Source organism: Bactrocera latifrons, unplaced genomic scaffold (assembly GCF_001853355.1).
Source record: "Bactrocera latifrons isolate USDA-ARS-PBARC rearing strain unplaced genomic scaffold, ASM185335v1 scaffold_324, whole genome shotgun sequence".
NCBI lineage: Eukaryota > Metazoa > Arthropoda > Insecta > Diptera > Tephritidae > Bactrocera > Bactrocera latifrons.
In genome coordinates this window covers 152,743-178,579 of record NW_017536897.1, presented here as the reverse complement: position 1 = coordinate 178,579, position 25,837 = coordinate 152,743, and the positions used below count along the sequence as shown (strand labels likewise).

General features: G+C 36.1%; 1 protein-coding gene across 1 annotated transcript in view; it reads right to left on the bottom strand.

The window, feature by feature from the left end:
* Nucleotides 1-568: 568 nt before the first annotated feature.
* The window catches only part of LOC108971108 (muscle segmentation homeobox-like), a 59,902-nt gene continuing 34,633 nt past the window's right edge, over nt 569-25,837 (bottom strand). Inside the window, exons 4-5 of the mRNA XM_018936947.1 lie at nt 15,920-16,713; nt 569-1,732 (exon numbers count right to left, since the gene is read on the bottom strand). Coding sequence (XP_018792492.1) covers nt 881-1,732; nt 15,920-16,713 — 1,646 coding nt within the window. The 3' untranslated portion in view covers nt 569-880. The remainder of the gene's footprint in view (nt 1,733-15,919; nt 16,714-25,837) is intronic.

The window sequence follows — 25,837 nt, the reverse complement described above, 5'->3', positions numbered from 1 at the left end:
TTATATACTTATTTAAAATTATATTTTGATGTGCACTTGTTAGAAAAAAATTTTTACTGTTCAAATTGTATGCATGTGCGGTGAGTTTAAACAATAGAAATAAAATCGATTGTTAGAAAAAATTTTTACTGTTCAAATTGTATGCATGTGCGATGAGTTTAAACAATCGAAATAAAATCGATTGTTATTTGCTTAGGTCAGTTCACACGTGAATCAAATGCAATACTTATAAATTCTCAAGCACAGTGCATTGAAGCTTTAGTTAAAGGACGAAACAAAAATTTTCAGGAATTTAATTGTAAACGGAAGTTTTTTATTCGATTTAATTTAACGTAGTAGTGAATCTATTAATGTGAGTTTTCAGAATTGTAAATTTTGCAATAATGCAATCATCATTGTTTAATATTTAAAAAAAACTGCTGAAAAAATTTAGCTTAGTGATATCACTTGTATGCGTGTTTTGTTACTTAATATTTTTAAACAACGTTTTTAGCTATTTTTTGTTTTAAAATTATAAATTTTTGCAAATTTAATATATGCACAATATGCCTGAAGCTCTAAATCTCCACTTAAAGAGCGTAATTTTCATAAACCATTTTATATTCTTAACAGCTTATTTATAAGAAATAGAATTTTTAACCGAGTGCGCTATTGTGCTTTTTTCACTTGAATTTCTTTTTTCATTTCTTCAATGTACATAAGTGCGTTAAAAATCATGAAACAAGCGTGAGTTTAATACAAATATGCTCATGTAAGCCAATTTATTTCAAAATTTTACGTTTCCTCCAGTATTTTGATAGCGTTACGCTTGAGTTACAACATTATTTCGCTTTCCGCACTACAAACCCCCCTCTTACAACAACACATCAATACACATATTTCATCTGCTCTCCAACGCCATTGACGCGCTGCTCTCCTGCTTGATCCGCTTTGCAGCGCTCTCAGCGCTCAACAACATTTTAATATCCTTATCATCGTCCACATCGTCACAGATGTCAATTTCTTCCCTATCACATTCATCGTCATCATCATCACACATCGGTTCCTCATCCGCCTCGGCTTCACGTTCGCGTACACGCTGTTCATGCGCCTCCTGTCGTCTGCGCTGCATTTCCGCTTCCGCCGCCAACAATTGTTGTTGATGTTGATGTGCTGCTTGTTGACGACGTTGTGCTTCGGCATGCTGTTCGGCCAATTGTTGTTGATGCAATTGTTGCAGATGTTGTACATGTTGCAAGTGTTGTTGTTGATTGTAGGGATGATGTTGCATAACATGTGCGTGCGCCTGTGCATGTGCTTGCTCAGCTAGACCACTCATAGCGCCATTAGCTAGATCTATACCGCCACCCATAACACCGCTGCTCCCCACGTCATGATGTCGCTTGTGCTTGGATGGTGCGTCGAAGAGCAAACGTGATATGGAAAATGAAGAGATCGGCGAGTTGTGTGTACTGCCAGCGGAGTAGGAAGTATTCGTGTCGTCTGAGGTCGGTGTTTCGCGATCACTTTCATCCGATTTCAGTATATCGGCGGCTTCGAGTGATTTCTTATGCATGCCGAGTAGCCAAGGGGCCACTGATTCGTCATCTTTTGCAGATTTCAGTATAGTTTCGGGTAGCGGCAACGAGTGTCGCACCATGGCGCCATAAAGACCATATTCGGCCATTTTGGTGCTATGACCCCAGCATTTCTCCGTTTTTCGCCATTTGGCGCGGCGATTCTGGAACCAAACCTGGAAAGAAAAGAGAAAAAGTAAACTTTTAAATTTTGGTTTTAAAAGATGAAGCTTAAGTTTAGTTAGAAATGCAGTATTTTCAACCTGTCCCTGAAGAGGTTGGGTTCAAAACTTGAGAAAGTGCTGCGGAAGGCTTTATCTGGCTGGAAATGTTGTAGTTGTTTTTTGTTTTAATCTAAAGAGTAAGGTTTTTTTTATAAAAAAAAAACAAGCTCTAATATTACAATTGTTTCGAATATCGCCTTAAAATCCTCTTCTAAAAATTTAAAAACATAAAAATCTGATTTACGAGGCCCATGCAAAAACTGGTTAGTTGGAAGTGAATTTGCAGATCAACAAGGAGAGGTTTTTTTTGTAATTTTCAATTATCACTCCGAGTTTTAAGGTTACGTGCTTTGATTTTCTTTTGTGGTTCGTAGTAATGAATTTAATAACACCTAAAAAGTGCATTCCCTATAGGTTTTTGTCGCTTATGACTGTTTATTATTAAAGATTTAGAAATTAGTGGTTTCGAGATTTTAAAAGCTTTTAAAGCTCCGAAGGCATTATATTGTTTGTTTGCTCAAAACTGTGAAGGTTTCGAGTTATTGATCGATCACATATAACCGCTGAAATTTAAAAAAAAGCTTTAAGAGCTTTTAAAGCTCTCAAGACATTATGAAACGGTTTTATCTTTATTAGTTTTATTTTCTTAAGTATTTAATGGTTTGGAAATTTTAGCTGACTACATCCGATCGCTGAAGAAAAGCGCTTTTAAAACTCTCAAGACTTTATAGAATAATGAAATAATTTTTTTTTTCAAATGTTTTAAAACTCAATTCAAGCAAATTTGCGACCCTTAAGACTGTTTGGAAAAAAATACAGGGTTGTAAAATAATGAAATACTTGACAACTTCAAAGAAAACGCTTGAATTTATTAAGTCTTTCTTAAAAGCTTCAAAAAATGTAAAATAAATCACTTTTGCGTTTCTTTCTTTTTATTCCTTGTTCCACCTGTCCACCTTTTACTTCAATGCAACGCAATGTCTATTGTTATATGCATTCACAAGTGAAAAAATATGATTGGCAGTGCTTCTATTCCATAGGAAATCGTATTAATAACTTCTGCTTTACTTACTCAACATTTTCCAATGTAATTATGTAATTAGTAATGAGCACGGCCGCCTGCAGCCACTCAACTACTAACGCAAACTCATTACAAAGCAGCAGAAAAGCGCGCACTGAAATTAATGCCTAGCGCCGGTTGAGTGTGAGTAAAAGCATATAAACTTATGTACATATTTTGGGGGTTAGTTTGGCGCACAAAATGGTGGCGCAGCAAAGGAAATTGAAATAAAATTATTTCCTTTATATAAGTATAGCAAAAATGCTCCACCTTACTCGTATATTACGCTTACACCACCTTTGTCGATTCTGTAACGGCACATGCCGCCAGCGCATGCACAATCAGCGGGTGGTTGAGGCTTTATGCGCGGTTTCGGGCTTTTCTATCAAATTGCCTAAGCGCTCTAAAGACCGCCTAGTAAAATGTACTGAAGTGTGTGGTTTGCCTTATTTGCTTAGTGTTTGGAAAAAGTTGTTCGTTTTGCAAAACTGTGACTGCATGTTCTCACATAATGAAACCGTATACCTTGCTATACTGCATATTTACGCTAGGTATTTACTACTGCATTGCTTTGGTGTGTGTGTGTGCAGAACGGTATAATAATTAGTTGCTCATTAATCAACAAAGCCTAGTTGTATCTAATAATAATGATGCTGCGTTTGGCGGCCAATGCTGTCATGGTGAGAACGGAGTACGTGTGCACTAAGCCTAAAGCAAAAAAAAACAACAATTTCGTTACCATTTGCACCAAAAGTGTTAATGGTCAGCTGAGTTTGCGCGCAACACAAATGAAGGCCAGTAAATAAAATAAAATGAAATAAAAAAAGTGCAAAAACAAAATAAAAACAAGCCCCACACTGTTCACCCCGCTCAACACCGAACGCCTTCATGCATTGTTGTGCCTTCTTTTCACAGCAAAAGGAATTGAAATTTGATATGTAATTAAAAGAATTCATTCAAAATATGAGCACATTTCTATAAACACACACATACATATGTATATATAATAAATGTGTGTATATATTCACGTATGCCTGGCGATTTCAGCCTTTGGTATGTACTTTAATTAAGGAAAATTTCTTTTTTCATTGCAAATCGTGCGGATTTCTTTGTGTGTGTGTGTATATCTGCTTAAAAATGTAAAAATATTTGGTCATTTCAAATGTGGCCTTGTGTAAATATTTATATATTCAATTTGTGTGATTTTATATGTGATATGTGTGGAAAAGGTTAGCAGTTGACAGTAGCGCTCGCAGGCGGTGAGCAATAAGTGTTGAATATATGATTTGTTGCTGGCACACTTTTGTGATTCTGTAGAAATTTGCTTGATGCAGCGAAATTAATAATTTGATTAATGACTTCAATTGCTGTGAAAATTCATTTAAAGGCATAATTTGCGCGGAGATAACTGTTTATCAACCCTTAACATGCGTTTTCGATCGATTCGGTTTTTGCAAGTATCCGCTTTCACAGAAACAAACCAATGGAAATCAAAAGCACGCAGATTCTTGTTGAAGATAAATCAAAATCCGTGCAGAAGTCATATATAAAACGGTAGAGCGGGAGTACACAAAATTACTATTGGCACTGTAGGAACCTGATCGGATTATTAACTGATCACTGTCTGCTAGCGATACACGCCCGCAGAATGAGATTGACAGATCGAGAAGAAATGTCTAGAGCAAGGTACCAGGGAAACAACGGAGCATCTCTTGTGCATTTCTCCCGTATTGGCAAGAACATCTGGCCTCCCCACGCAATGATACGCTGGAGGTATCGATAGTGAAGTCGCAGAGTGTGTTAAAATTCATGTCAAGCGCAGGCATCATGAGGGATGACTCCTCCTCAAGGATTTAACAAGGAAGAAGACACTTGCTAAAACCGAAACGATTGAAAATGTATTCTAATTTTTTCATACTTAATAATTTTTCAACTTAAAATCATGTGGGTGAAGAGAAGAGAAGGCCATAATAAATGTATATGAACTCTTCTTCATTCTTATAACCAAAGCAAGGGAATGCCACATGCGGAAAGTTCTGGTGAAGCAAAACCACATTGAGATTGAAATTGTCAATATGTATGTATGTCTGTTGGGATTGTCAGCGCTTTATGCGTAGGTTGGACTTGATTGCGATACATAAGTGTATCCTTTCTTAACTGACTCCTTCTAATTTTTTTATATTTTTTTGCTCTTCTAAACACTACGCGCATATTTAGAAACCAACTACCGTTATAAATTTTTTAGTCACTTTTGAGATTGAAAAATGTTCGAATTGGATTCCCCATAAGTTTGCGTCGTCTATGACGGATTATTATTAAAGCTTGTCTTAAGAACTCAGTGGTTTTGAGATTTTAAAAGCTTTCGAGGCATTATGAAACGGTTGTATATTTTTTGTTGTCTTAAAAATTTAAAGATTTCGAGTTATTGATGGGGCTCATATAGCCGCTGAAATATTAGGAAAAGCTGAAAGAGCTTTTAAAGTTCTCAAGGCAGAAACGGTTTTATATTTATTACATTTTTTCTCTTAAAAATTTAGTGGTTTTCAAATTTTAGCTGGCTACATATACACGCTGAATTTGTAAGATAAGCTTTTAGAGCTTATTAAGTTTTTGAGTTATTGATCGACCACACTGTATAGCCGCTGCAATTTTAAGAAAAGCTTTAAGGGCTTTTAAATTTGTAAGATAAGCTCTTAGAGCTTATTAAGCTTTTGAGTTATTGATCGAACACACAGTATAGCTGCTGCAATTTTAAGAAAAGCTTTAAGAGCTTTTAAAGCTCTCAAGGCATTATAAAATAATTAAATTTTTTTTTTTAATTGTTGTATCTGACACCGAAATTTTGACGTGCTTGATGTTACGTTGTTTTGCATTTTATTTTGTTTCGGAATTTTTTGGTGGATTCTTCTAATGTTTAGTGCTTGAGGGTGAAGTTAGTAGTGTATATATTGGATTTTAAATTTGGTCCAGCAAAACTTATTTACGAAAAATACCGTAATACAAAAATGAAAATTATTTGTAAAGAATATTCACAATTCTCAGCGTTTCCATCACTTTCCCACAATCATAAATTAACTACAAGCCAGTTGGTAATCCTACTGCAGACACCCCTCTACATATTGTAAGGCAGGTACTTTTCAGCTCTTCCTTCTAATTTATCTCACAAACTACCATCAACAGTTATTTGCTACTTAGGCGATAGTAAATCCCAAATCTAATTAAATAAACGATTGCGAAAAGTCAGTGTGTAGCTGCGCCATTCTCGCTGATGTACGATAATAACGGTAATTGCTAGTATAATAATGCCAACAACGAACAAGTGTACGCCGAAAATAACAACAAAGCACATTTAAATAGTTCGGTCAATTTTCAATTACCAAATGAATGTGAATGAAGTGCAAAAAGTACGAAAAAAGCGCCAGCGTTCACGAAGAAAGGTATTAAGCGCACGAGTAGTAACTCCCGCGGGACAACTTGAGCGGCTGCGTGAAAAAAACAAAAAATCAACTTGCAGCGAAAGTTTTCGACAAAGGGTGCATGGAAAACATTGTAGCAAGGTGGTGGGGTTACTTCGCAACAAGCGTGCGGTGACCGACGGACACATGACACGCGCTCATTTGCCACAATTTTCAAGTGTTTGCGTGAGAAAATTGCTACTCAGTCGCTGTAACGCAGCATGCAGACCAGACCAGCGCTGCGACGCGCCGCTCAGAGATAGTTTGAGTAGTTTGAGTAGCGGTTAATGTGTAATAAAAGCGTATAGGCGCGTACGCGTGTTGCAATTCTCCAAGGCACTTTCGGCAGAGGGTAAAAAAGTTACATGTATGATAGCAGATACTTTACTTGTATGCTGACGGTACATCAAAATTAGACAAGTTCAAGCGGCAAATAGAAATTTCTTGCACATGACTGAATCGCCGCCAAATTGTTGTTGCAATTTTTATGTAAGTCACGAAATGGGTGCAGTATCTCTTGGCAGCAACCCCCTTATTTGTTTATTTTCTCGTGTTATTGTTGTTGTTTATGGTAGTGATTTGCTTGTTTTGTTGATTTAACACTTGTTGTTGGGCGCTTGTTTGCCTGTCAGTTACTGTTTTGGCTATTTACTCGAGTATTTGTTTAATTCACTTGTTATTATTGTTGTTTGGTTGTTGTAGCACTTGTCATATAAATAGCAAATTAAATCGGCTTGAATTAACAACAACAAAAAGGCCACCCTAATTCCAAATTCTGCAAATATTAGTGGAGAATTCTCGATAGAGAGTTGAAAAAAAACAGCAACAACAAGAAAAAAGCTATACAATACGCTTCACAGTTGTATTTCGCATAGCAGAGTTTCAAAAGAACTTTATCTTGATTTTGTTCGATCAGTTTGTATCTGTACAATTTGTTCGGCGATTGTAGCACTGCACTGAACATTTAAATTTTCGTGAGGATAACTCATCAAATAAAAAAGTTTGCACTTTGAGCGTTCAGTTTGTATGACAGCTAAATGCTATAGTGATCCGATATCGACATATCGGCGGTTCGACAGATGAGTAGTTTTTTGGTTAGAAAAGAACGTGTTCAAAGTGTCAGTTTGATATCTCAAAAACTGAGGGACCAGCTCGAGTATATATAGATATAAGGGCAGACCGACGAACCTACATGACTAAATCAACACAATTCGTTACATTGATCATTTATGTATATAAGGTCTCTGAATTTCCTTCTGTGTGTTACAAGCTATTTGTTCTAAATGATCAAGGACAAAAGGCTGAAGAATGCTAAAGAGACCAACGGATCTGCTCGCGATGCCTAACCGGTTACAGTGAGATTTATTGAGGTATCCAATATGTCAACAGGACCAGCTTGAGCTCACTCTAAAAAATTTGCTTTGCTGAATTCAGCTAAAAACGTTTCGAAGGCTCCAGACTAACATAGACAGTCTTTAGATAGTTTGCTGGTAAAGTATTTAAGTCTTCTAGACAAACCTGTATTATTTAAAAGTTATTACCGCTTTCCTTTTTGCTTTTCTCAACTCTTAGCCCATCCTAAAAACAACAATGCCGCATACTTTAAACTTCCAGCTTCAGTTCAGTAGGCTGTAACAACATCTAAGGTTGTTTCAAATCAAATAAGAGGGTGGTTTTTGTTATGAGCTGGTTTTAAAATGTACACAAATTGTTGTTTTTTTAATGTGCATCGTTTAGTAGGCTATAAAAATGTAGTAGTGCCGTTTAAAAAATGATTCTCACTTCAAATTTTGTTGTTGTTGCATACAATTATCATTTATAATGTGCTGATTAATGCGTTTAAAAATTTACAATGTCAGTTTAAAGTGTTTTTTATGCACTTCATCGCTTTAAACAACATTTAGTACCGTTAATCGTTTTTGGTTTTTTTTTTCACAATGCAAACTGTTGTTGCTAACAAGTGTCACGATATTTACGGCTTTTGTGCTAGTTACAACTTGTTTATTGCTGTCACTTAAGCCAATATCAAATATATATATATACATATATGAATATAAGTATATTTATATGCAGCCCGGCCAAAAATGCAACGCGTCTAGGATGGGTCCCTTATTAGTCGTAAAAAAACACTTCACTAATGGTCACTTTTATTTTTTTATATGGCAGCAAATTATATCCTTTGACTTCTTAATACACTCAAACTAAATTTTGTAGGCGTCAATTACATAATTATGCATAATTCGAGTTAAGCTTTTGAACTTTTTGAAGGAAGAACATATTTTTTAAATTAATTCATTTCCATTATTTCATTGTTACAATTCATACACGATTGACTTAAACTGTGACAGGAAAGTTCTTGCTCTAAGCACTGTATAATAATGATTGCTTGCGTATACCAGTAAAAACGGCTGAAGTTGTAACGAGAAATATTGCCACTGTCAGGGGCGTATAGGAAGGCAAATGTATTAAAATTGCATTAAAAATATAATTTTCTTATTATTTCAAAATTCCGAAAATCATAGTTAAAAATAAATTTAAAAATTTTAATCCCAAATACCAAAATATAACAAAAAAAGTTTTTATTCGCGAGAAACTTATTTAAAAATTAAAAAAAAAAAATGAAAATACTTAAAAGCAGAAGGTAAAAAAATGGCGAAGACAGGTTCATGATTGACAATTAAAATAAAATAATTTAAACCAAATTTATGATTCAATTTAATATGAAATGTTCTGCTATTTTTGTAAAACAAAGCTTAATTCTCAAAATTTCCACAGCTTGATTTATTTACATTGACCCAATCTTCTCTACTGGGGAATGAAAACGATATGTTTAGTTCGTAATAGGTCTGCTTTCTGCTCGGTCGAATTGCCAGCTTAAACCGAGTTCGTTAACAAGGTTGTGTATGATAACTACTATGTCCGTAGTGACGTCTATCCTGGCTGCAGTGGCCTAAACTCATGATTCGATTGGGCGTGAGCTTTGCCTCATACCTCATTTGCATGTACATATATTGGCCAGATGTTGAGTGTAACCTTCAGAGCCATTGTTGAAGTGATTTTCCTTGCGTCCGTAATCCTCAGCAAGCAGGCCTCCAGGGGTTTAATACGCACCTACGTTAGTATAGAGCGGCTGACACTTGTATGGAGCCAATAGCCCATGTGGGGTCGTAAACCCTATGGCTCTACTGCAGGAGTTCCAGATTCAAAGCATGTAGAACGCGATCCGGCATTTAAAACTTTATTTATCTCTACCTTTTCAACAAATTTAACAATCAGCAGTTGTTTTCGTTACTTTTTAAAGTGGCTCCTGCTCTTTTCATTATCTACGATTTTCTAAATTACATTTCGCGCTTTGCATATTTGTCTACTTTTTGTTCTAATTACACATTATTGACAATAGCAATACACAAACACAATTGCTGTAAAAAAAAATGCCAGTGGCAATAATGACATACGTAACAACGTTAACGTAGACGTAAGCGCCGCGCTCGAGTAGGTGGCGACGTAGTGGTTAATTGCATAATTATCGCATGCAAAAAGGTAGTAGAAACCAGCTAAGCACGAAAAATAAACTGTTTGGCGGAAATGAAATTAAAAATGCAACAAACATAATTAAAAAATTATGTTATTATCCTGTTAGAAGCAGGCAACGTTGCAATTTTTTGTACACTGTCGCATGGTAGTCGTAGAATTTGTAAGCTTAGCGTTCGCGCTATATTTGCATACAAATTAATAATGAATTTTAAATGTCGCTTTTGCAGCTTTTTCTGCTTCTAGTGGCGGAAAAGTAATTTTGCACGCGGCATTTGTGGCCTGATGAGGCAAAATTGTGAAATGAATGAATTTTATATAAAAATTATACAAAACGTGTAATGCACACAAAATGTGCAAGAAAAAAGTAGCAGCTAAAGTAGTAAAGCGGAAGGAAGTGTGGAAGTGAAAATTGCTTAGTTATGCATTTTGAAAACGCAAACGAAAAAAAGTTCAATTCAAATTATATGTTTTGCGTACCAGTTGCAACAAAACCCGCAGCTTGCAGAAAAAAAAATTACTTATTTTTTATGCATTTTTTATTTGTTTATGTGCAAGTGCTTCAGCGCAAATCTTGCGCAGGAAATCTCGAAAATGTGCATATTACACGCGCAAGTGCTTAATAATTGCGCTTTTTCGCATTTTTGTTTAACGGTAATGCATTAAATACTTGAGCGCGCAAGGCGGCATTTTGGTAAAGTTCAAACGCGTACGGCCAATCCACAGCGTTGCATGCAATTTGCACGTTTTGCAAGCCGATTTTTTTTTTGTAAATGTGCCTAAATTGTGAATTGCAACATGCGGTTGAGTGCATTTCGCTTTTCATGCTTGAAATACTTGTAAAATGCCGAAAAAGCACCCTGCCGCATGTGCAGCATGAAAAGTAGCAACAAATTTGCTTTAAGTAGTCGGCTAATCAATGAAATTGAGCGAGAAATAAAATAAGCATTAGCCGCTGGTGTTCAAAGACACAATGCAAACAAAGCAAAATGTGGCAGAATATTGTAAAATTGTGCAATTGAATTGAAGTTGGAAATTTTTTGCACTTGCCATTGCAGTTATGGCGATTTTTGGCAGAAAGCAGGCGCTTTGTAGCGCACTGACTTTGATTCGTACTTTGTTGCATAAACAACGCTTGCAGTGCTGTTTAGGTGCTGTTCCAGTCTGGTAATAAACAAAAAAAATTTTTTCGAAACAAATTTATTCAATATTGTCGTCACCATTTCTTAAGTTGAAATCATACGATTTGTTGAAATTTCTTTGTAATACTCCACGCATATTCTTTAAATATTTTTCTAATGTATGAACAACGACATGACAAGGGCCAAGTGACTGCCGGCCGAGCCTTTCAAATAAGGCGGCGTAGAACTGACAAGGTGTAGGCATTAGCTTCGTTGCAGGTTATGGTGGGACGAAAGCATATGCAAAAGAAGCTATGTAAGTGTGCTCTGTCAAATCCACAAAAGGATAGAAGCCACCAGCCTTACTAACATCGCATATAAGCTTCCATGGAGCGTATTGTGTAAAAGCCTAAAGTCCAACGTCAACAAATTGATTGGACCTTAATAGCGTTGCTTTAGACCTGAAAAATCTACAATTGACTACACATTCAATTTGTGAGCATTTTTGGAAAAGATTCCTGAAACGAGGATTGACATTCACATCCCTTTCATCGGCTTCAGACAGTGTGACTGCATATCATGTGACTTCTTTTGCTGGAGAAAATAATACGAGCTTCTGAGCTGAATTGAAAATATACTTTCTTTGATAAGAAGATTTCGCTGTTAGTTTTGCTTATTCCAGATGGCAAAAGGAAGCGACAGCCATAACTTTAAAGTCGTAGATAATTTCGCCTATTTTAGAACCAGCAATAACACCAACAACAATATCACTGCGTTTACCTCAGTTGAATAGACAAATCGACATGTTCATGAAAAATTCCAAAATTTTTAATTAGAAAATTTGCAACACTATTTTTTTACGCTAGAAATGCCGTCCACTAAACTAGAATACCTGCTTAGTAGCTACGTAAATGCAAGGTATTTACATGCAAAACTGACAAAGCGCACTTGACTCCTTGTATTACATTACAAAAAAAAAATTAACTTAAGTAAAACGTTCAAAATATGCGCGCGTCATTTCCAAAAACTCGCAATTTTCGTTAGCGAGTGCTTCAAATAACCGCAAAAGTCTTTTATTCTTGCTAAAATGCTCAAGTTTTCAAAGAAATTCTGCTTTTCCTTTCAATTGATCGCCACACAATACAACCCTGCACTTAAAGGCGCCACGCAACACACGCAAACGCAATCTCACCTTCACACTACTACGCTACAACTACACTTTAACCTTCGCCAGCTGCATTTGAGCGCTCGAGTGTGAAGACTAGACGCACGGCAGACAGTGTGAGTGGGTGTTGCCAGCGCGTTTGTAGTTTCACGAAGAAAGTTTTCGAGCAAATTAAGAAGTATGAATAGTATAGTTGAGTAGTCGAATGAAGCTAAGTGAAAAAGCAGAGAAGAATGTCAGCGAAACATGCTGAGCAACAGTGCAAGCATACGCACATGTGTGTGTGTGTGTACATATCAGCTGCAATATTTGCCTCTAATGCTCTCTTTCACGCAACAACTTCAGTTGTATGGCTTTAGAAAGTTGTGTGCACTTCCACTTGCTTACATACGCACACAAATTCTCAAGCGTCAAGCAACAACAAAAAAAAAAAAGAAAAAATAACCGCAATAACCAGCTTTAAGCGCAACAACAAACAGCGAACGAAGTGCTGTTGCTCTGCTGCAGCCAGCAAGCCAGCACGCCAGCCATATTTGTTGGCTGCTCATGTATTTTCAAGTGTTGTTGCATGGCATTGCGAAAATGCAAAAACAAAAGTATGTGTGTAAACTTGAAGATATGCAATGCAAAAAGCAAAAACAGAAAAATATAACAAAAACAACAACAGTATAACAAAAACAAATATAAATCCAAAAAACAACAACTGGCAGGGAAGAAGATGTAAGCAAACACAACACACAACTTGCAAAAATAAAACTCGAACGCAGCGCCGCTGCTTGCCACAGTGTGAGTGCGCAATTTTAATGGCTGCGCTTCGATTTTTTGCACGGCATAACTGAATAGGTCTGCAGCACTAAGTATGCCATGCTTTTATTTGTATTTTTTTATTATAATTTTTTTGATTTTTGCATACTGCCCGTTACCCATGCAACATGCCTTATTTTTAGGGGTAAGAGTTGCCGCGAAATGCTTTGTGCAAAAACATTGAAATATAACGGCGGCAAATTGAAAGTGAAGCGTAATACATATGCTGCTGGTAGTTTGGCTTTTTGCATTTAATTGAAGTGCCTATCCGCTTGCAATTGCGCACAGCCGCTTTGCCAACCCGCTCGCCCCGCCCGCACACACATGCATTCAAACGTTTGTGTTCGCGTTTGCCTGCTCATCCGACAGACATTATTGCCAATTGTACTTGTATGTTAATTTGCAATTTGTGGCGCATGGTGCGCGTAGCGGCCGCCACCGCAGTAGGGCACTTTTGTGTTACACATGCAGCTACATAAGTGTGTAAAAAATATTTCGTAGGCGTTACTTTGGCACTCAACGCACTTTCTTTTTTGCATTCAATTCGTTTTTTTTTGCATTTGCAAGAACTTTGCATTTGTTTTTGTGTTTTTTTTTGGCATGGGCGCCATGTCGCATATTTGTCATAATTGAATTTGTATACGAGTATGAGCACTTGTGCTACATTAATGGCTGCAGCAGGCAAGGTAATTTAGAGTGTGAGCGGTAATTAAAAAAGTAGATGCAAAAATGAAATAAAAAAGAAAAATAAACAAAAATAAATATTTCTGAAATTATTTTTAAATCAAAATTTTAATAAATAAAAAATATCAGAAACTTATAAAAATATATAAAATAAAATAAAAAATTGTATTAAATAAAAAAATATTGTAGGTATAAAAATAAAAAATTTTTTTTTTGTGCCTTTAGCTTTAAGAATGTTTGTCACAAAATTAAATATTTTTTTATGAAACATGAATTTAAGTTTCAATTCGGAAACAACCTTATCTCGAAGATACATTTTCTGTACCCAAAAGCATGTTTTTAAACTCAAAAAATATGTGCTTAACAACTAACACAAAATTTAATGTCGGCATCCATTAACTCTGTGTCAACTGCGCCATTTTAAAAATTATTTGAAAGGATATGTTCTTGTCGAATGATGCCAAATCAGAGAGTAATTACAAAATGTACTTTCAAATATAAAAGTGCCAAGTATTGCACACTTCTAATTATCCTTCAAAGCAGCCTTTCAATTTTAAAAGCGGCAAACGTCAGGCAAGTGCCTCTCAAAACAGACTAGCGAAAAAAATCGCTGCAGCATTGGTATTGCATTTGTCAATATGACACTTCAAAAGTTAGAATGTGTCGAAACTCCTTACGAGTTTTGCATTGCGTTTGACACATGTCAATTGTTTTGCAGCGCAGTCGTATTAATGATGATGAGATGATGGCTGAGTTGTAGATTTGTATATAATTAATTTTATATGTAAGTGGTAATTGTTGATTGCCATGCAGATATGTATGGTACTTATGGCGTAATAAATAATTTTTTTAGATTAATAGCTTGTGCAAAAAAGTGCATGTTTTGCATTTGTGCAAATTCATTAGTGCAAAATTATAGCTTCATTTATTGCATATTTAATTAATAATAAAAATAATTTTTGTTTTCATAATTTTTATGATTTTAAAAGTCAGCAAAAAGTGCATGTTTTGCATTTGTGTAAATTCATTAGTGCAAAAGTATGGCTATATTTATTGCATATTTAATTAATAATAAAAACAATTTTTTTGTTTTTAAATTTTTATGATTTTAAAAGTCAGCAAAAAGTGCATGTTTTGCATTTGTGCAAATTGTTTAGTGCAAAAGTATGGCTTCATTTATTGCATGTTTAATTAATATTAATTAATTTTATGCAGTAATTTTTTTTTAATTTTTTAGATTTATAAAATGTGCAAAAAGGAGCATTTTTTGCATTTCGCACTTCTGCAAATTATTTTGAAAAATATATATTTGCTTACAGTTATTGCATATATACTTAATATTAATTTATTTTAGGCAATATTTTTTTTTAATTTGCAAGATATAGTATGAATTTTTTGAAAAAGTGAATTTTTGCCATTCCGCATTTTTGGAAATTGTTTTGTAGAAAAAAAATTATTTAGACTTATTGCATATGTAATTAATAATAGTTTAATTTAGACAATAATTTTTTAAAAATTGCAAACTCTTTTATAAAATTTGCGAAATAGTGACATTTTTGTATTTCGCACTCTTGCAAATTGTTTTGAAAAAACAAACAGTTATTTACAGTTGTTGCATAAATAATGAATAATAATTTAATTTATGCAGTAATTTTTTAAAAATTGTAAGGTTTATAAAATAGCAAAAAAGTGCATTTTTGCATTTGGAATTTTTCCAAATTTTTTAGTGAACATTTTGCCCATAGTTATTGCAGTACTTTTAAAAAGTTTTTTTTTTAGATAAATTACTTTTGGAAAAAGTGCAAAGTTTGCATTTTGCATTTTGGGCGAATCGACTACCGAAAAAAACTTAGTTACTTTTAATGCGCGTTTAATTAAATATAATTTACAATTAGTTGACTTGCAATGTAATGCAAAAAATGCAAATTTTAATTTAAGTAAATATTTTGAAAAAAATCTAAAAGTTTTCAGCGCCAAATAAATTTGCTAGCAATTGTACTTTTACAGCTAGCCAAGAACAACTAGAGCAAACTGCATAACTAACAAATGCAACACTGCAATCAGTACGTACATACGTGAGTTAGCAAAAATCCAATAAAGCACTTTAGTGTATATAATAAAATTTCCTCAGCAATTTAGTATTAATGTGCACTACACTAAATGTCAAACAGCTTTCAGCTGGCCAGTCTATAAACTAAATAACGGCACTAACTCCTTGTGTCGGTGCAAACATATCAATCACAATAAATAAAATGGCAATAAAGTGAGTTAGAGCGAAAAAGCAAAAACCAAATATATGCAAAACAACAACACACTCACCTGTATGCGATCCTCAGCCAAACCCGTCTTCATCGAGAGTAGCTCACGTGCGCTAACATCCGGATAGTGCGCCTCCTTGAATGCCTTCTCCAGCTCCTCCAATTGATTGCTCGTAAATATTGTACGGCCATGTCGTCGTTTATTCTTCTTTTTACTGCTTAAACCGCCTGCACCACCGGGGCCGGCACCGCCCAGCAGCGCGCTAGGATCACCGCCGTGTCCGAGCAGGCCATTAGGTGCGCCCACAACACTTCCGGCACCGGCCATGCCACTACCGATGGCAGCTGCTGCCGCCGCCGCCGCCGCAGCGCCATTAAGGAATGCCTCATGTGTGGCGCCGGCATGCGGATGATGGGCGTGTGGATGATGCGCATGTGGATGGTGGTGTGCATGATGCGGATGATGTCCATGAAGTGGGTGCGTGTGTGCATGATGCGCATGATGGTGGCTATGTTGATGATGTGAGTGCGCATGGTGTGCTGCAGCAGCTGCGGCAGCATGATGCGCCAAAGCGGCAGCCGCATGTTCGGCGGGTGAAAGTGTGGGCCGTGTTGCTGGTGACGTGTTGTTATTGTTGTTGCCGCCGTTGTTATTCGTAGCGCCATTGTTGTTGGCGGTTGTGGCGCTGCCGCTGCACGTCAGGCTGCTACCATTCGTTGCGGACATATGTGAGATGCTGGTGCCGTTAGAGCCGTTACTTGAGTGCGCTTTGTTGGGCGAGTGTGCATCATCGTTGTTGTTATTATTATTGTTTAGGCTATTTGTGTAGTCTTGGGCACCACGTGCGGCTTGTTCTGTGTGGAAGAGAGAGAGCAATGGAAGACATGTTGTATTAAATTTGTGATTGAAAATGAATAAATGATGATGAGTTGATAGGTTGAGAGCGAATGGAGAAATTCTTAGGCCATAAAGTTGCCATTTCATTTTATATACTTATACTGAAGAGGGTATAGTAATTTTGTAAGAAGTTTGTAGCCCACAGAGGTAAACGTCGGTGGCCCTATAGGTACATATATAAGATATACAAATGATCAGCGTGACGACCTAAGTCGATTATGAGATATCTGTCTCTCTGCTCGTTTGTCTGTATATATATATGTACTCCAAATATACCGTTCAGATCGGACGACTGTAGCATATAGCTGCCATACAAAGTGAGATAAGTTATAAGAAAAGCGTATTATGGTTTCGGTGCAATCGAAGTTGTAGTTTTAATAATAATTATATTATTAGTATATGTTTACAGTTATGTGCTTATACCAACTTAAACAAAAGTTATCGCAACATCTATAATCTCCCCATTGAATTAAGTATTTAAACCAATTATTTCGCACACACTCTCAATAAATGCGTTCAACGGCACTTAAATGTCAATTTTGACATATCGTGCGTATTGTAACCCTTTCCCTACACTAATCGCCGTACAATTGTCAAAACACTTTCTCCTCTTTCGCCACATGCGCGCAAAGGATTCCACTTAATTTGGCCACAAAGGCGTTTGCAGGAAAAATATAACGCACACAAATCGCCCACTTCAAACGAAATCCAACACACATAATCCCGCATAATGCCAGCACAATAAAAATAAACCATCAAACATACTTACAAGGGCCTATATCGAATTTCACATGCCATAATTGGCATTAAATACCCTCGCATACACATTCAACACACGGCTATTGTGGACAAAAAGGTAAAATTTTAATTTACTTAAACTATTTCCTTATGCGATTTCAAATAATACCAGCACGTTCGTGAAAGAACGCTGAAAATTGAGCCTCATTTCCCGCAGCAGTCAGACAAAACAGCGCTTCTTTGCAATGCAAAGTTTTTCTGCTGAGCGTTTTTTTTTTTTGTTTGTAAATTAAAGCAGACAAATTTATTTTATCTGCAACACCTTTTTGCCGGCTGACTGTCACAATAGAATGCGCCCATAATTCGTATGTCTTGTGTGTACAATGTGTGTTGTTGCTTGTAAATTTATTTACCGTATGCCACAAGGTGTTCGTGTGCAGCCGAATTCATGTATGGCTGTGGTTCGTGTGTCGCTAATGCCATTGTGTGCGACTTAAGATGTCAACAATGTGCCATTTTGGCGAAATTTGTGTTGGGTTTGCATACATTATGTACTGCCAGTAGCGACCCTGTAGGGAATACATCTGACCAGCATGCTTTTGCTTTACATTAGTTTAAATTATATGCTTAAGTCGTTGCAAATTTTTTAAAATATAACCTATTTGAGGTTTGTGCTGTTATATTTTGTGACAAAAGAGGGGTACTACAAGTTTTACAACTACCCATAAAGAAGGTATTTAGAACAAGTCCCCATGGCAGGAACGAACGTAATGCCGAAACATTTGCCCGTTTTCGCGAGAAGTAGCAATGCTTAGAAAAACATTTTTAAATATCACTCATTTTGATTTTAAATTACGAGTTCGCAATTTTTTTTCTTGTCAATTCTGAAAGTATTTCCTCTCTAAGCCATGGGTGTCAAGACGTTACTGTCACTAAAACAATTATTTAGCATTATTAAAATCGAATTTAGTACAGGAATGGCACGAGTTTCGGCTCACACATCTGCTTTCAGTAATGGCAAATTGAGCAAATCAAGCAGTGACATGTTACTTCATCCACAATATTCTCTAGATCTGATCCCATTGTGCGGTTAAAATCACTAACTGGGCTAAACTTTGAACTTAAGATTCCAACAATTTGTATGGCTTAAAAAGCCTTTTTAAGCTTTTAACCATAATTCGAATGCTTAACCTATCAAAACTTGGCTATCTACTTTGTTTCCTATCATTACTTCCATATAAACCAGTCCAATTTTTTACTGAGAATGCCTTTGTGGTATTGACATATGTAAGTAACGTCTATGGCGACCAGTTTGACAAGCTTTTAACCATAGTCTGAAAGTTCAAGCAATGAAAGCTTAGTTTTTGACCTAGTTTTTTGTAAAGATATGGCCAAAACCCAGTCAGAGTTTCTACTAGGAAGGCTGAAACTTAAAATAAGTGACGGTAACAAATATCACAGGTTTTTAACCATAAGGCGAATCAAAGTTTGTATTGAGATCTATTTTCATAGCAACATACTTCTAGAAACCAGTCACAGAACCCACTATGGAGGTCTGATTCAATGACTCATACATAAGCTCACACCTATTAGATGTGATTATGGGTGCTAATTTTCAAGTTTATTAAAGAAAAAACAGAGAGGAAACTCACCACAGTATAATATTTAATAATTAACAGACTATGTGAAACCATGATATAGGAAATCTTCAACTTCAACTTTCCTACCGAGTCATTCTTAAGCTGCCATGTGTGAGCACTATTCTCATATAAAAACGGCTCCTGCTACAAGAGAGAAGTTTTCGCAAATCGCATTTCCTCAAGCAGCCAACAAAAAGTGAAGCGACACGCATACAAGCAAAGCAATATTTGCACACACACGCACTTATATACACACGAAAACATATGGCTATCTGTCAGTTTTGATTTCAAGGAAGTGGTGTGATTTCTCGCATGCGATAAACCGACATACAGCGCAAGTCAATTGCTGAGGCAGAGCCTACTATGTTAAAGTGGTCGAGTGTGAGTGCAAACTGTAAGTGCGAAAGTGTTGTCAGCGCATTTTTGCACGTTTGACAAATGTTTTTTCAAACGCCATTCAAGCAAAAGTAGATTGACAAGCCGCGATTCTTTGTCAGCTATTTTGAATGTCAACTGTTTCGTGTTGGTGTGTGTGTGTGTTGAAGGGTTAAGTTACCTTTTCGCACATGTCTTGCAACCCAAAAAAAAAAATAACACAAATTTCCGCGTAGCAGTTTACAACAATTTTAAAATTTCTGGTTGTATGCCGTACGCATGTATTTTTATTGTATATACTTAGTGTTGTGACAATTAGGGTGTTAAGTGGTTCAGCCACGCACACATACATACATACATACTATGTTTGTGTGTATTTTAACAATGATCACATCAAATTATGCTGAAATGGATTAAAGGTGTCCTTTTTATTTATCGCCTTTTGTTATGCTGATAACACATCGAGGCATGGCAGGCCTCGATTGTTCGTCCTTTACATTCTGCGCCTAATTTGATTTGTTGTTGCGATCTGTTTATCACTTGCTTAGTTAAATTTGAGCAGATTAAGGTTATTGTATTTCAATTTGAGCCAATCATGCTTATGAAATGGAAAATAATGTTGAACTCAAGTTATAAAAATTTTAACTGATTTCTGTGCTGACAGCAAAGAGCAGAAAACGGCGGTGATTAAATGATAAACATGTTGTTGAACCTATGTTAATTATAGATTAACAAAATAAAATTATTTTTTTAGATTTAAAAATTTTTGCGAAAATAATCTATACTTCGTGAGGCAAGCTCCTTTTTATTATTTATGTTTTATTGATTTCAAAACACGTTCCTTAAATTTAAAAAAATATTGTACTATGGTTGGCAAGAGAGTTATAAAAATCCTTAAAAAATTTGTGATAGCAAACTTTAGTATGAGTATACCAGGGTCACTCTATATAGTATTCAATTGAAAATGATTTAGCCTATAACACATACCTTTCAGATCTAATTAAGTATTTTTAAGGCCCATACGAATATGATTAGGGTATAACTGGAGACTGTTTACTTGTAAAATGTTGGTATTTTGAATAGTTCGCGTAAGCATGAAAACTTTTCGTAAACTCAAACAAAAGGTATCAAAACTGTGATTACTGATATGCTTCTTTACTATTAAACGCGAATTCATCGCGGACCTGTCGAATTTGTTGCAAGTAAATCACCAAAATCATCAAAATCATCAAGGACATTGCCCTGTCCATCAATCACAATCTCCTCTCCCAACATATTTATTTCCAAGCAACAACTACGCCAGAAGCATACTAGATAGTAATTTTAGATTTTTGAAAGCAAGTTCATAGGTTGAAGTCATCGTTTTGAGAGCCACACATAGCCAATCGAAAAAAGGATTAAATCATTAAATCACTAAAATAATACTGTGTTCAAAAGGTAAGGTGAGGTGTTTATAGTGGTCTACTGGACTATGAATTCCTTCTGTCGAGTCGAACTGTCAACAAATTCTTTGTTATTCGCAATTATGTTTGTTTATATTAAGCTTTATGTGTCGTACGATGTTTTCCAAACTATACTGACTTTAAAAAACTTTTGAATATTCTTGAAATATTACTGAACTCAGCTTTTTTTGGTACATCACTTAGCGGAAGCTGTGTCTGGAAGCCATTAATATACGTTCTTGGCCGCAGGTAGTGTCTTGAAATCCAGTGAAGATTAATTTCGTTTTCAAACTAAAAAATTCCAGGAAGTGAAAGTCAGGAAGCACTTTCTTTTGCATGATATTAAATTACAAAATTTAGAAAAATATTTTTTAATGCAATTTAATAGTTTTCACGCTTTTGAAAGTCAGGAAGCACTTTCTTTTGCATGATATTAAATTACAAAATTTAGAAAAATATTTTTTAATGCAATTTAATAGTTTTCACGCTTTTCTTTTCTCTTTATTGTTGTTTTCTCTTGCTGTCATATCGCATTACTAAAAATCCTTGAAAACCACAAATTTTCGATACCAACAATAATAAGAAAGCAAATTGTTTAATTGAACAATTAATTGTATGAAGCAAGGACACGCTGATAGGCAGGATTAACCGCCAAATAATGAATTGAAATGAAAGTAAGCAGAGAACTAACGAAAATAGCGGAAAAATACGAGCAGTTTCAATGATTGGTGTGATTTAATTGCATGTGAGCGAACAAAGGAAACACTGTTAGGTAGTAAATTGCACGTAAATAGTTTCTTACATTAAGCCAAATAAAAGTATCGCATGTCGGCGACGCTGAGGGCAACTTAAACAAACAATTAAGCGCACAAAAGTACAATTTCCAGACTAGTTATGTGATAGCTTACCGCAAAATTGCTAATTGAATTATTATTTGTGTGGACCATGCTTGCCATGCTCCTTTTTACACCATACAACCCTGCGCTGCCGAGGCAAAGCAATCGATAAGGTGGATAGCCGATAGTCGTCGTACTGGTCACTTTTTGTTGTTAATTGATGCGTGTATAATGACATTTGCGCGTGGTTTGCATTGCGGTCGAATAGAACACTCCATTCACTCACTCCAACTTGTGTGTGTGTGTGTGTTTTCATGTGTTAAATCACTCAATCAATCGGTAGGGGAAGGCGGCGTGCTTTTGTGACGCTTTTTGTATTGTGGTCACCTACTAATTGGTTTCGTTAAGCAGTGCCTTCGTTTGTGCGMACACAAATTGATTGATTAGCAATGAGAGCGTGAAAGTGGGGGATTTGGGTATAAATAACTGGTTCGTACGTTGAAATTGGCATTATTGCTGAAGGTGCTTTCTTGTGTGAAAAAGTTTAAAAAACGAAATTTTTGCTGAAAGTTTTAACTACTTTAGGGTTGATTGGATTGCTTAAATTATATGTTACGATATATAAATAGAGACTACAAAATATATCGAAGCTTCGAATTTATTTTTGGCATAGAAAAGTTGTTATAAAATTGTGTTGGAATGCGACTTAAAGTCGGAAGACGCGATATTTTAACTTCAGTATTAACAAGCGCACTTAAATTTGTTGTAGTTGAAACCGGGAATGATGGCTGAATGGCTAGATAGATGGAGATCTTATATACATGTATACCTTATCAAAAAACCGCAGTCACAACAATCAGCTAATATAATATAATATAATAGACAATATATTTCGATGGTTGAATGAGATTGCAGGGAAGACAAGTCTAACAAATTTAATTCAAGGATTAATGGAGCGCGGGTGCTGTCTGTGTTCTAAATTTTTGGTAGTTAAAACCAGCTAAGACTGGCTAGGTAAATGTAGATTTTATGTATAGTATACCGTGCGTCGTATGAGATAGAAGCATAAACTTATGTCGAGTGATGTAGACGAGCCTAAGAACCGGAGGAGAGGAATGAAATCGGACTTCAACTATTTAGGGATGTAAATTCAGTTCAAACTACTTAAAACAGCAGTAGTACTCTCTTACTTTTTTCTTTTAATCTTCTTAGCAGGAGCTCCCGCTTAAGTTCGTAGGCTTGGGCTTTAACACCATACTTTTACTTTTCGTTCTTTTCTCTTTCTAGTGGAGTGCAGTGTGTTATAGCGTACAAGAATCTCTAATTTTTCTTTGAGCTCTGGAGAAACTTTGAAATTAGTAGAGTTCAGCACCTGGGCGCCGAAACAACCTCAATTTTTAATACTCAATTAATTTTTATATCTTATACTTAAACTATAAAAGCACTTTCTGATAAACAATTATCAACTTTGCGTGGTTTTCGGGGCAGTTAAGGGGATAGTCATTTACGGTAAGCAGTGAAACATTTGTGCTCACTTAAGATATTTAAATGCCACGCAGTCGGGAAAAAATGCTTCTTCAAATTAGGCTTAAGCTTCGCTGCCACATTTCAATACAGATATGAATTTAATAACAAAAATTTAAGCCGGAGAGAGGAGTGCCGTCCTTTGGGCTGACTTAGCACTGGTAGCGCCAGTTTGATACACTGCCGTGAGACTTTATCTTGATATCACGTTCCATTGACGTGTTCAAACCATGTGGTGCCCTCAATGAAACTACTTATCTCCGTTATGCCTTTGGAGATAGAGATTCAAGGTTTGGTATCTAATGGTTTACAAAACTTCGATGTCTGATTTGTAATAAAGCAGTAGTGGTAGTGTCGCCTGGCTAAGCCGTAGGGGAACAGAGTTTTTTCAATTTTAAAAAGAAGGTTCTCTGATTTCATAAAGAGCCGTTAGATTTGCTCCTCTACTTTTCTGGCTTCAGAAAGCGCTGTAAGATTTGCTTCTCTACTTTATGGTTTCAGAAAGAACCGTTAGATTTGCTTCTCTACTTTTTGAGGTACTTTTTGAGGTGACTGATAAATCGTTCGTCATGATAGGAACTCTGGGAAACTTTTCTTTGTTCCTTTAAAATGCTTTAGCCTCCACTTTAGCACTTGTAGAAACCGCAGAAAAGCAGCGAGTAGTCCAAAACTCCCTAAAAACTATTGCATGAAATCTATTGCATAGATCAGCCATTTTGGAGTGAGTAATTAAATAACCAATTTGCAAATTAAGCGGTACACACACACAATCCATAATAGCTGTGTCTTCGGCAGGCGTTACCACCCTGCCGAAATCACTAAAAAGCGATAGACGAAAATAGAAGCAAGAAGTAACCCTCGCAAATGAATGCGAAATGCGCGAAAATTTAATACGGATAATTGAGTATTAGCACAAGTGAAGCAAAAGTAAGCGAAATTCATTGGAGCAAACATTTTATGAGTAGACATTTCCAATTCGGTATACGAAAAATTGAAATATCAGCAATAACTAAAAAAAAATTTATAATTGCCAGACATGCTAATATCGAAAAGTGGACCGCAGAGTATGAGCGCGTGTAGTCGCAAATTACATTACCGCTTATATGTGAGTACGCGCGTGAGCAACGCACCAATTACCTCGTCAAGAAGTCATTACCATGCGCAGAAAATAATGTAACTGTAACCAACGCACGCTAGAAACCGCTGCATAATTTTCTTAAAGCTTAAGTGGAGCGTGGCCCCTCCACACGTTCCCTATACACATAGACTGGCGACTGCTTACTCTCACCATGCGCTCAGTACGCTCCCCCGCCAATTGCTACTTATGCGGGTATTTTACAGTTTCACAGAGTAATGCTGCTGCTGCGCGACAAATGCGGTAACGGAAAAGGGAAATACGCTGTTGACAGGAAATACACTCGAAATTGGCAATTTTGCATTTACGTTAATAATACTCCAGCGTATTTACTATTACGAGTACTTTAAGCGTCTACAGAAAAGAATGTAGAAAAAAATGTAGGTAAAAAAGTTGGAAAAAGGGAGCAAAGCTGCAAATAGACATATACAACAACAAAAAATTGTATGGAAATGTAAAAAAAAATGCTGCAAGTAACGAGCAAGTTGGTAGGATGGCGGATAGAAGTGTAGACGGCTGCGCCAGCAATGCGGGTAGCGGTGATATAAATTTCTTTATAAAATACTAGTATTTGGTAGATAAGCTACCACATTTATATGTATACATATATGTATGTGTATATACGATGTGGTAACACTGACAACGCTGTCGTCTCGCATAGACATTAACAACAACAGCAACGGTGGCTGTCTTGTCGCTGTTGCCATAGACTTTGTCGTAAGCCAATATGAAGCGCAATTATTTGTAATGGAGCCTTCATAAAAAACAGCGCACGATGCTAAAGCGTAGTAAAAGTGGCGTAAAGTGTAGAAAATAAGAAATGAAAATAACGTAAGGCGAACTGGCGTATTTGGGGTGGCTCTGTGAGCTAACTGCCGACTGCGTTAGCTAACTTCTTACTTATTTTTGTGTTCAGATTTTTTTTTTGCTGCTGATTGCCAGTCAGCTTGTGCAAGTGAAATCGTATTTCAAAGATGGCGCCAAGCATGGCGGCGCTGTTGGCATACAAATAACTGTAAACATGCTTACACACACCAGTCAGCGGCATTAGTTGCTAGTTAGCTCGCGCTATAGTTAGATAAGCGCCAAAGTTTAAAGTTCCGTCCATTTTATTTTGATTTTATTTCAAACTTATTCGCAGCAAGTAGATAAAAATGGCACGCATAGTTTACGTTGCTACTTCACACGCTGATTGCCATAGTTCGTGCAGTGTGCAGTTACTTGGCGGTCTTATATTATTTGCTTTGTCGTTGTTTATTTTTGTTGTCTAGTAGCTGCAAATTGGCAACGTTTTTGCATTGCAAGCAGCAAGTTGTACAGTTTAAATCGCTTGAAGGCTTATACGAAATCAAATAAAAAAAAAAAAAAAAAAAAAAAAAAAAAAAAAAAAA